This window comes from Lampetra planeri, chromosome 4, assembly GCF_965212315.1.
Source record: "Lampetra planeri chromosome 4, kcLamPlan1.2.h2, whole genome shotgun sequence".
Lineage (NCBI taxonomy): Eukaryota > Metazoa > Chordata > Hyperoartia > Petromyzontiformes > Petromyzontidae > Lampetra > Lampetra planeri.
Genome location: NC_136110.1, coordinates 14,133,023 through 14,145,186, shown reverse-complemented (window position 1 = coordinate 14,145,186; position 12,164 = coordinate 14,133,023). Strand labels below are relative to the sequence as shown.

The window sequence follows — 12,164 nt, the reverse complement described above, 5'->3', positions numbered from 1 at the left end:
CCCCCCTGCAGCCGATCTCCCCAGTGCTGCCGCGGTGGTCCACTTTACTCCAGTGACCCGGGTGCTGCTGCGGTGTCCACTTTCTGCCCTGCTTCCTTCCCTCACCCCTTCTCTCTGCCCCCCTACTTCCGAGGCCTATATCACCTCGTCCTACGGCAGATTTTTCGCCTACTTCAGCAGTTTTTTCTTGCTGGAGTTGTCCCACGTGATGACGATTGCTTGTGTTGCGATCGACACGTCGTGATCTATTATTTTTCTACCTACGTGACTTTTCCGAAAGAACCAAAGAGTATGAATGTTACTGTTTTATGTTTACATGTTGTGTTAGCATGTTATTTTCACGTTTCATATGCATCAGCCATAATAAATCTACTGCTGGATGAAGGCCTGCCCAAGCTCTTGCCATTTCTCATGGTTCTGCCATGCAACAATCCATATAACTCCTGGAAATGAGCTAATTTCATCACTTCATCTCTGCAGTGGACCTCATCCCAGGCGTATCTTCCCCTCCTTAAGTAGGCACTCCAACGCTAGTATTAACCACTCAATGTAACGACGTGTCCAAGCCAAGCCCTCTCGCATTTGTAAACAGAATTATGTCCTTAACATTATTGTGTTCTCTAATCCACGTGTACCTCTTCACACCTTTCAGTGAATTCCAAGCGTGATCTGTGCTTGTTTTGCACTTTTCAGCTTTTGTTTGATCAAGCAACACGTACAATCCCACGTGTGAATAGTGTATGGGCACCGTGCCTTCAACAATTCATATTAATAGCATGGTTTATCAATTGCTTGTTTAAGTTTACAGGCATTTAAAGTCATAACAAAGGTCTTTATTGCAGGAAAAAGCCACGAGAGCTGAGCTGCAGATGAAAAAAATCACCAATGTTGCATATTGGCAGACAACAAACATGCATGTACATAACTAAGTAATCGGCAATCGAAAAAATACAATACTTGTTAAAACATATGAAGACTTAAAAATTTTAGACAAAATATCTGTGTATCAGATGTGTATATATATACATTGCAATTTCATGAAATGAAATATTGTAAAAATATATTGTATTCGTTGATATAATATTTAGTAACCTAACCTATACTCTAACCTAACCTAGCCTTAAATATTGTCAGCAGCGGTAAAGACAGACTGGTGGAGTGCCAGACATAATACCTCTCCATTAATTTCAATTCTGGATATTATAGGTGCTCGCTAACAGCACCTGGTCATTAATTTTTTAAATTATTTTACAAGGTTAAGCCCACTGAGCTATATAGGTATTTTTTCAGAATGGACCTGGCCACAATTGATAGCTCAATAAAGTGGCGTATTATGTGGAAACTTATAGCATTCAAATACTTAAAATGTGTGTTTCTGGATGGTGGGAAAAGTTGGAGGATCCGAAGAAAAATCCACACGACCACGGGGAAAACATGCAAACTCTATATATACAGGCGTCAAGGTTTGGATCGAACCCACGACCTGCATACCAGGCGAGGTAGTTAACATCTAGCCACCGTGGCGAGGAATCATGGTGTGTCTTTATATGCAGGCAATGTTTCCTACCATAGTGAAGTACCGTTGATGACTCTTGGACACCGTTGGTGAGGCACACGTATTTATTCCGTACAAGTAGTCACAACTGTGGACATACAATACTAGAGGGGGTATCGGCCCCCTCACCCGGCTAGCTGGGAATACACTGCTAGCTATCTCTGACCTACCTCCTAGTCCTCCACGAACGGGCTAGGGGAGGCTGTCTGGCCCGACACTGGTAAGTCGGGCTACGGTACCCGGAGTCCCAGAGCACTAGCTCTGGTTCTCGGGACCACGCCACTGGCTCGGTCCTGCGCGGCCCTGACAAGGGCGGCGTCCCAGGGGAGTCCAGGGCTCTAGCTAGACGATCTTCGGTCTTCACTGGTTTAGCTTTAACATTCTGCCCCGAGCCCTCTGACACATCCCCCTTTATACTCCACCCCCGCTGAGGGGTGGGGCCCCGGGCTGCCTGGTGCAGACGTCGTTGAGAGCACCCCCCCCCGTGCACTCACGTAGCCCCGCCCACTGTGTTTGTTTCCCATAAGCTGCCATGCATAACGGCTCTCTCTCTAACACCCCTACAATAGTGCCAGACCACTGCAGTTCACAATAGATATGCGGCACAATACATGGCCATGGTTGATGTAGGCATGGTGGGAATTTGCACGTGCAGAGGCGTTTCTTGAAAGATCAATCTTGGTTTTCAAGTCCAGCAGAATTGACAAGGCTTTTTGCGTTCTGAAGGCACCAGCCAATTCCAAGTTAGGAGCAAGGCGAGGGAGATTCCACAGTGGCACAACATCAATTCCCACCCACGAGTAGAGCCCATAAAACAGACTGTCTTCCATCCGAATCACATAGGTGTATCATGTTTACGAAAAATTGTCCATGATAATATAACTGTTCCTCAACGGACAGAGTGAGTTTGCAAAGTGTAGAGATATTCCAGAGTGTGACAGTGATTCTGCCATGTAAACAGGGACACGCGTGTGGCTGCCTTTACCTGTCAAGCTCAAAGACAATACGATATCACGGCCAATGCCACTGATTCCATCGCACCTCGCAATCACTTCTATCTGCCAGGTCCCTTACCTCTTGCACAGTTAGTAGCTGACCAACTGTGTGGCCACAACACAGCGAATGTCATGGTGGGGTTATGAATATTAGCTTTATTGGGTTTGAGACAAAAATGACTAGGCATGTGTGATGTCGGGCATCCATTCTGCAATAACACATGTTCCTTCCTGGCCTGGTAATTGGGGATCTGTGTGGTTTGTGCATGAGTGTGTATGTATTGAGTATACTGTGTCCATATCATGTCGGCCATCTGTGTGTGAATTACTTCTATCAATAGAGAAAACTCTTTCAAATGCAGAATTGAGTTGTTCAGATACTGGATTAAAATCTCTCACCTTTATGCATTATGCAAACCCACCAGTTCCTGAAGAACTGAATTTTACTTGTTTTAAGTTACCATCAAGCCAGCAATTCTTATTCTTTCGTATGTAATTTTTGGGGATTGCAAAAGATTACAATTTGATGTTGAGATTTGATCTCGATTTGACCGCTTCTGGAGTAGCCACGTTGATTTGTTTCAGATCGCCGTTGAATGATCTAATTGGGAAGTCGATCTTCCTCGGATGGGCCAGATCCATGTTGGAGGATTGTGGGGTCACTGATGATGCATTTCTGCCGCAGGTTGTTGTTTGCCCAGGCTTCCTTCCATCGTGCTTCAATGGTCTTGTCATAATAGAGGTTCTTTGCATATTGCCAGAAAGCTTTTCTGGATTTGACCCTGTGCAGTGGTGGTATGGAGATATACTTGTTTATTGGGAGGTTTGTATTTATGATGGCCTTGCGGTACACTCTCACACACGCGACACCGGAGCTGTGGAGAAGCGATGTTTGCGAGGACTGGAAGCCACGGTAGTGGTGTGCTCTTTTGCGTCCTTGAGATGATCATCATGGCTGCATTTAGCTGTGTATCCACCAGCTTCGTGTGCACGCTTTTTTACCGGTTGGGGCGTAATACTCTGCTGCAGAGAACACTAGTGCTATGGCTATGGTGGTCATCCGGAGCGTCGTTGCGTTTGCTCCCCATGTTGTTCCGGCCAGTTTATGCACGAGATTAACTCGTGATTTTGTTTTTTACAACAATATTCTGCAGGTCTTCAGAGAAGTTGCGGCCCCTGTCGAGAGTTACACCGAGGTATGTCGGGTACTTCTTGTACAGGACCTCTTCGCCACAGAAAATAACGGCCAGTTTCTGGTCGGCATTTGCATTGTTCAGGTGGAATGATATTACGGCAGGTTTCCTTGGGTTTGGGTAGAGCCTACAGTACTTGAAGTATTATACTTCTGTAGTGACAGAGAAAGGTCACTACTGTGTCGGCCCGTACGAAGGCTGGGGGCCCCAAGGGGGTGCCTGGGGGGTCACGTGGTGGAGGGATCCGGACCCTCCCAGAGGTGGGGGAAGGGAGGCGTGGCCTGAAGAGAGCCAGCCACGCCGGGGCGGAGCCAGCGACGCAAAACCAAATATAAGCGTGGTGTGAACGCAGAGCGAGGCGGCTGTTGTACTGTACTCCAAGGTGAAGACATCTTCGGTCGTCAAGTCCCGAGTCGTCGTCCTGGGCCAGGCAGGCCGTTGCCTGCCTGGTCCAGTCTGTGTCGTGTTCCAGAGTGTTAGTGAGTTGAGGAAGGTGGTCACCACCTCATGTAGAGTGTTATATTATTTACCGTTTAATAAATAGTGTTGCCTCCAAGTTGCGTGTGTGTGCACATAATTTGAACCTACTACATTTGGTGTAGAAGTGGTCATCGAACTTTCGCTGGTTAATTTGAAGAAGCTGTACCCTTCGCTGCCATGGTGTAAAAGCTGGCAGCGGAGTGCAAGACCCAACCGGAGGTGCGGATGGACGGTGTGGGTTGCACCTGGCCTCTCCCTGCGACGACCACGGAGTCTGGGGCCCCGGGGATGTGCCCCGGGGGATGGGCGACTGCAGCCTGCATGGGAGGAGGCTGCGAGCCCGGGCTGGTCGCCATCGACGGCGAGTTGGAGCGACGTCGCTCGTCAACTCGACCAGCTGCTGGTGGCAAGGGAGTGGCCGGGTGTTGGTGAGTGATGGCGAAATTGCAAGATAACGCAGCTGTGGCGTTCGCGCCGTTTCGGCGGTGCCGGCGTTCCTGCATTTCACTGCGGCGGCGTTCCCGCCAGTTTCACAGCGCCGGCGTTCCCGCCATTTGCACCATGCCGGGGGTTTCCCGCCACTTCAACGTGCCGGCGTTCCCGCCATTTTTTTTTTACGTGCCAGCGTTCCCGCGGTGGCGGCGTTCCCGCCTTTTGCGGCTTGTGTGCTGCGCCGGCCTGGCGGCGCGCCGCTGCAGCCCTGTGATTACGGGCCTCCCTCCCCACATTGAAGTAAGAAGAGCGGGGGAGGGCATCGGTGGTGAGAGCGAGAGAGGCCCGTGATTGAAGAGAGGGTTTCGACGTTGGAGACATTGCTGGGAGGGACTTTTTCAGTTTGACTCTCCGGTTTTGTGTTCCTCGCGGACGGTTAAATGCGGCGTCGAGATCGGTATCTTCTGGGTGTAGTTAATGATTAATTCGTGTTGGTGTCCTGAGCTCCGTTGATATCCTGTAGGTTGCCGTGTTAATGACTCGTGTTGTTACATCGTTTTGTTGCGAAATCGCCATTGTTATTGTGTATACTGTATGGAGGTTCGCTCGTGATTGTCACATGTAACTGTAAGAAACTTTGATCGTCATTGTTGCCAAGGTACAGACCGTATGGAGCTTTGCTTGGAATTGTTAACAGTGTAGGGACTGTTGGGTACTTGCTTGTGATTATTTACTATGTACGGATTGTCTGGAGTATTGATTGTGTGTGTTGCCATGTGGGGACTGGATGGAGCATTGCGCCAAACGATTTACTGTACGAACTTCGTATACTGCATATACTGTATTAATCAATTCGGCGATTCTTGGGGTTTGTGTATAGTTTTTTTGCTCTCAAAATTCGAATGCCCTGAGTCCCATGGTTAATGTTGAAGGGGATTTTGAAATGACAGGTTCGGTTTGTTTCAAACTCACTGGTTGGTTCCTGTCCGTTGTTGCACAGCTGATGTCTTTTGTGCGGGAATGCTCCTTGTGTTCTATATGGATCGGGGGTGCGTTTCCGTTAATTGCCGTCAAATTGCGTTGCTCTCTCCACTCGGTTGGTACAGCTGCATGCTGCAATGCGAGTCTCGGAGATGATGTGTACGGATACGGGATGTGAGGTGTATTGTTGTGGCCATTGAATATTCGGGATCGTCACAAATTGTGCGTACCTGTTCGGCATTGGATCAGTTCTGTGGGGGATCATAATTCAAATTGTATGTGTTGTGATGGTGTTAAATTGCGATGGTGACATGCTGCCAGGGATTTGGAATTGTGCTGCTGGTTGTCACCTATCTTGGGGCGCAGGTCCTGACCAGGATGGCCCAGTGAGTGTTGCGTGTCTAACATGAACATTGTGGTCCCGTCATGCTATGGCTGACGGCTTGACCTGACAGCCCGGAGATTGAAACACTCCGTGGTATGTCTAGCCTAGTGGGCTGTGCGCTCACAGGGCTCGGAGAGTGTGGTCCCGTCATGCAATGGCTGATGGCTTGACCTGACAGCCCGGAGATTGAAACACTCCGTGGTATGTCTAGCCTAGTGGGCTGTGCGCTCACAGGGCTCGGAGAGTGTGGTCCCGTCATGCAATGGCTGACGGCTTGACCTGACAGCCCGGAGATTGAAACACTCCGTGGTATGTCTAGCCTAGTGGGCTGTGCGCTCACATGGCTCGGAGAGTGTGGTCCCGTCATGCAATGGCTGACGGCTTGACCTGACAGCCCGGAGATCGAGACACTCCGTGGCTTGTCTAGCCTAGTGGGCTGTGCGCTCACATGGCTCAGAGAGTGTGGTCCCGTCATGCAATGGCTGATGGCTTGACCTGACAGCCCTGAGATCGAGACACTCCGTGGCTTGTCTAGCCTAGTGGGCTGTGCGCTCACATGGCTCGGGGAGTGTGGTCCCATCATGCTGTGTCTGACGGCTTGACCTGACAGCCCGGAGATCGAGACACTCCGTGGCTTGTCTAGCCTAGTGGGCTGTGCGCTCACATGGCTCAGAGAGTGTGGTCCCGTCATGCTGTCTTGACAGCTTGACCTGACAGCCCGGAGATCGAGACACTCCGTGGCTTGTCTAGCCAAGTGGGCTGTGCGCTCACATGGCTCAGTGTGGTCCCGTCATGCTGTCTGACAGCTTGACCTGACAGCCCGGAGATCGAGACACTCCGTGGCTTGTCTAGCCAAGTGGGCTGTGCGCTCACACGGCTCAGAGAGTGTGGTCCCATCATGCTGTGTCTGATGGCTTGACCTGACGGCCCGGAGAGTGAGACACTCGGAGGTGCGTTGAAACAGTGGGCTGGAGATTCGTAAGGTTCAGGTGGAGTTGTCATGTTACGTTGGGACTGTATCCCTCAGTTGTTAGGGTGCATGTTGTGCAATGAGTGAACGATGGGTCGTCTCAGCTCGGTCGGTACAGCTATATGCTGCGATGCGAGTCTTGGAGAGAGACTGGGTCGTCTCAGCTCGGTCGGTACAGTTATATGCTGCGATGCGAGTCTTCGAGAGAGACCGGCTCGTCTCAGCTCGGTCGGTACAGCTATATGCTGCGATGCGTGTCTTGGAGAGAGACTGGGTCTCAGCTCGGTCGGTACAGCTATATGCTGCGATGCGAGTCTTGGAGAGAGACTGGGTTAAAATCCCACCGATATGGCCGACGTGTGCTACTGGTTGTGACGCCGCGTCGGAAAGGCGGTGGGGTGGTAACATGGAAATTCCCCCCCCCGATATGGCCGACGCGTGCTACTGGTTGTGACGCCGCGTCGGAAAGGCGGTGGGGTGGTAACATGGAAATTCCCCCCCCCGATATGGCCGACGCGTGCTACTAGTTGTGACGCCACGTTGGAAAGGCGGGGGGGTGCTAAAGGGTGACTGTCATTGCATGCGTGATTCTAACGGGTGGGGGGGCTGTGCTGGAGCGTAAGTGGGTTAGCCAGTTTTCATGTATAATTGTTGTTAATTCCCCGTTTTCTATGCGGTTCCCTTTTACCCTCGTCGATTCGGTATATATTACGTGATTGTATTTCTTATCGGTCGCCGGTCATTTATTGATGTTGTTGGTTCGGAGGCACACCTTTTCGATGTTTCACAGTTGTGTTACAGCCGGGGACGGCTGTGTGTTTATACAGGGGGGGGTGATGTAGTGACAGAGAAAGGTCACTACTGTGTCGGCCCGTACGAAGGCTGGGGGCCCCAAGGGGGTGCCTGGGGGGTCACGTGGTGGAGGGATCCGGACCCTCCCAGAGGTGGGGGAAGGGAGGCGTGGCCTGAAGAGAGCCAGCCACGCCGGGGCGGAGCCAGCGACGCCAAACCAAATATAAGCGTGGTGTGAACGCAGAGCGAGGCGGCTGTTGTACTGTACTCCAAGGTGAAGACATCTTCGGTCGTCAAGTCCCGAGTCGTCGTCCTGTCGTGTTCCAGAGTGTTAGTGAGTTGAGGAAGGTGGTCACCACCTCATGTAGAGTGTTATATTATTTACCGTTTAATAAATAGTGTTGCCTCCAAGTTGCGTGTTTGTGCACCTAGTTCGAACTGACTACACTTCTACTTTATTGAGGTCTTCGCACAAGTCGTTTTGGACTTCAGTTTGGGTCCTTCTTTGGACGGCAAGTGCCAGGTCACCGGCGTAGCCAAATTTACGGCTGATGGTGACAGGGAAGTCACATATATATGTTAAAAAGTGATGGAGCAAGCGCTGATTCTTGTGGGAGCCCGTTTTTGAGTTAAGTGGGCTCTGTTGACAGTGTACCCTAGGTGGACACGGTATGGCCAGTTGAACAGTAGCGATGATAGAAGTCGGAGGGTATGCTGGCATCTGAAGACCTTCGACACCTTGAGCATGAGACCATCCCGCCATACTCAGTCATAGGTCGATGGAAGCAGCTCCTCTGATGTCCTTGCGCTGGTAGCCAGCTTTATTGTGTGTGGTGAGAGCCAGCATTTGGTCGTATGTGCTGCAGCCAGGGCGGAAACCAGGCTGTTCAGTTGGTATAGCCTCCGCTAAAATCGGTGACTTATGGGTCCATAGCATCTTCTTTAGGACTTTGTACACCGTACGAAGTAGGGATATGGGGCGGAAGTTATTTGGTTTGTGGGTAATTTTCCAGGCTTCGGAATGTGTTGAACACTCGAAATGAAGGACGCGGGCAGGTGCTCCAAATCGAGGGCAAACACATTTATTGTGGTAAATCTGTAAAATGCAACAGCACGTGTGTCACACAGCAATCCTCAACCGAGTCGCCATTAACCACGTGACTGGTGTACACACGTGCATTGATGTACTGCACAGCACATCAGGACTTTCACAAAATCACACTTTACTCCCTTGCTGCACGAGGAAATTATTAAAAGTGTGGTTCATTCCTAATGTGCCACAAATGGAAATTACTTTCGTTTGTCGGCATTTTTGGGTAATTTTGCCTGAGGCCATTATGTCAGAAAACAATCTGGCCAGCCAGCTTTTTGGGCAAAGTGTTTCAGGAACTCTGGATAAATCCGGTTTAATGATGTGGCCTTTCCTGATCTGGTAGATTGTATGGCATCAATTACCTCTTTTCAGTGAAAGGGGATGACAAGGCTATTGTCAGTGCACAACTCTGCTATTGATTGGTAAATTTGTTCCTTCACTCGCTGTCTTATGTGCCAGTCTGTAGGGCTCTTTCCATTCAGCTGCATTTGTGCGGTGATGGCGTTGATCGGCATGTTGGCGGTTTTGATTGTTGGTTGTGGTGCCGCTCCTTGGTGTCTCATGAGGCACCAGGCTTTACGGCTTGAGTGCTTTAAATCTAATAACTCTATCGCTTCTGTCCACCTTTGTCTTCTGGATTCATTTAGCGAGTTGAGTAGAGCTTTTCCACATTATTGGTTTCCTGACTTCGTGTATTCCTGGAGCAGGGACTCGCTTTGTCCACTCCAGCATGGAGTATATTCTACCTTGTAACCCCGTGGGATGTGTGAGTGAGCCGCTTTGAGCACAAACTTGAAATGTTCCGGGAGATGGTATGCTCAATGTTTTCAGTAAAAGGTTCCTAGTTGTATCGTAGCACAGGGGTGGGTGTGATCATTGGGATTTCGACCCAAAATGCACCAAGACCCGCCTGTGCTGACTGTTCGGGAAATTTTCCAGAGCCATTCTGGAAGTACACAGCATCCGGATTGGCACACGACACAAAGCACTTGTCAGGGTTTGAATCGTTCCTCCAGCGTGCCTCGATCTTTAGCGTCGAACAGGAGGAACAGGTTACCAGTTGTTGCCCAGTCCGATGACCTATTCTCCATAGAATTATTTGGTTCTTTCGGTAAAGTCACGGAAAGAACCAAAGAATATGAATTCCTGCAGTCACGAAAGTTTTAAGTCAAAATTTATTCTCCACAGGTTTCATCGGTTGCATAGCCCCAGGAATCAAGCAATACATTTTTTTTTTATCTTAGAGTATAACCGGCTGCTATAAATTTCCACACGATAAACCACTTCATTGGGTTATCACTTATGGCCAGGTCGCTTCTGAAAAAGAGCTATACAGCTCAGTGGGCCTTACCTGGAAAAAATAGGTTATAATTTAGTTTATAAAATGACTATGCCGTTCTTCAGCAGAGAGATTTTTGAACACACACTACACGTGTTTTTGTTGTTGACACCTTTCGTTTTTGGGCCTGCACTTGTTTCTGTTCGGATTGGTTTTCTCATAATTTCTAGATTGGAATCATTGTGCATTCGTTTCTAGGATGATCAGGGAAGCATGTTTTGAGGTGGCGTTTCCATTCCAGTGTGGACATGGTACAATGTTTTATGAACAGCATGGATTAGAGTGTTCACTCACTACCCAGGTGTGTATTGCCATGAATCTCGCAGGTAAAATGGTGGCTGATGAATTGTGGGGAAACTCTGCAATTCAGGAACCCCAAAATAGCTTCTACCACTTTGGTGAATTCTGTTGTGTATATGATGGCAGTGTATGGGGTGCATTCTGCTCATAGAGGGAGGTGTGGGCATGCCAGTGCATGGGTTGAATGTCCACAAGCCTGGCTATCATGTAAACCGGGCGGAATTGTGGCCAGAATTCTTTGTAAATTGAGCTTCCATGATTAAACAATGCCCATATATAAACACAACTAATCACAACATGAGCGTACAAGGTTGCCAAATTCGCTCTCAAACAAGACAGATTTTCTTCAAAAAGGAATATCCCATCCAGTTCTGTAGCTTAAGTTTCTAACAGACATGTTTGAACTTGCACTATTCGGTCATGGCTGCCACCCTTGAGACAGGGTCCCTGCATTTTAAAATCTTTTTTATAGAATTACGAAATGAGGAGGAGGCAACATAGATGATAAGTGGATCAAAGAGGCTGTTTGACGCGCTCAGGCAAAGTGCTACATCTCGAAATATTATCAGACTATTCGGAGAAAATGCATTGATTTTAGTTTGTATGAAGCCTGTTATGTGTGTTGAGTTGTAAGGAATGAAGCACACAATATAGGTGATTAAGCTCACACTTGTTATTTTAACAGCATGAATCTTCTTTTTCCTGCTTAACAGTTCTGTCTGCCCTCTTTGCATGACCAGTACTCTCACGACATTTCCATAGCAAAACAACGCTATGAACAGGGATGTGAGGTAGATAGCAAAGAACACATAAAGCCTGTAAGCTATCACGAATGCGAAATCTTCTGCAGTTAATTTTTCATAGCACTGAACAATCAATAAACTTCCATTGTTCGTAGTGACATTGTCGTAGCTAAGAAAATTATTTACGTGGGTCACAGGCAGAATATTAATCATACTGATGACCCAGCACAGCAGGCAGAGGAGCCACGCTACCTTAGGTTGACGCAGGCGCGAGATCCGCAATGGATGCACAATTGCCACATACCTGTCAACGCTTATCACCGCCAACAGTATGAGGTTGGCATAGATATTTATGAAGAATAACATGATATGAAAAACGCATGTAAGTCGTGACAAAATCCATACTTTTTTTCGGAAGTGATAGTCAATTTTTATCGGTAGAAAGAGCAGGAAGAGCAAGTCCCCCGCGGCCAGATTGAGCATGTAGATGGCCATGGATGACTTTTTCTCACGGCTGAGCACCCACAGAGCGAGTGCATTCAGTGGGACGCCGAGAACCACCGTAATGGCGTAAAAGGAGGGAATGATCCAAAACTGAAGGAGCTCGATCACGTCCATTCTTCCAGAAAGACCACACGGTGCTGTAAACAAGAAGAAAATGTCGTGTTTGTGCATTACAAAGTACCACAGAAAAGAAATAGCATCGGAGTCATTCCATACCAAATTACACAGCAACGATGGTGATGATGAAGATGATGGTCGTGAAGGATTGTGACGTTGAAAATGGAAGATAATGCTGTATGATCTCTTGTGGTGTTTTTGTCATGCCAATATTTGTTTAGCTGCACTTTTACGCATGCGGTGTCTATTCACAACATATACTAATCGGATTTGTTGATTTGCGTT

The 12,164-nt window shown here is 48.5% G+C and overlaps 1 protein-coding gene across 1 annotated transcript; it reads right to left on the bottom strand.

Annotated features, from left to right (window-relative positions):
* Positions 1-10,925: 10,925 nt before the first annotated feature.
* LOC144717493 (lysophosphatidic acid receptor 5-like) lies at positions 10,926-11,876 on the bottom strand. Its single transcript, XM_078592863.1, has one exon. The coding sequence runs from the start codon at positions 11,874-11,876 to the stop codon at positions 10,926-10,928; it is 951 nt and encodes a 316-aa protein (XP_078448989.1).
* Between the last annotated feature and the right edge of the window lie 288 nt (positions 11,877-12,164).

What these genes read in the sequence shown, in the direction of transcription:
- LOC144717493 (XM_078592863.1), bottom strand. Translation starts at nt 11,876, where the DNA reads ATGGACGTGATCGAGCTCCTTCAGTTTTGGATCATTCCCTCCTTTTAC.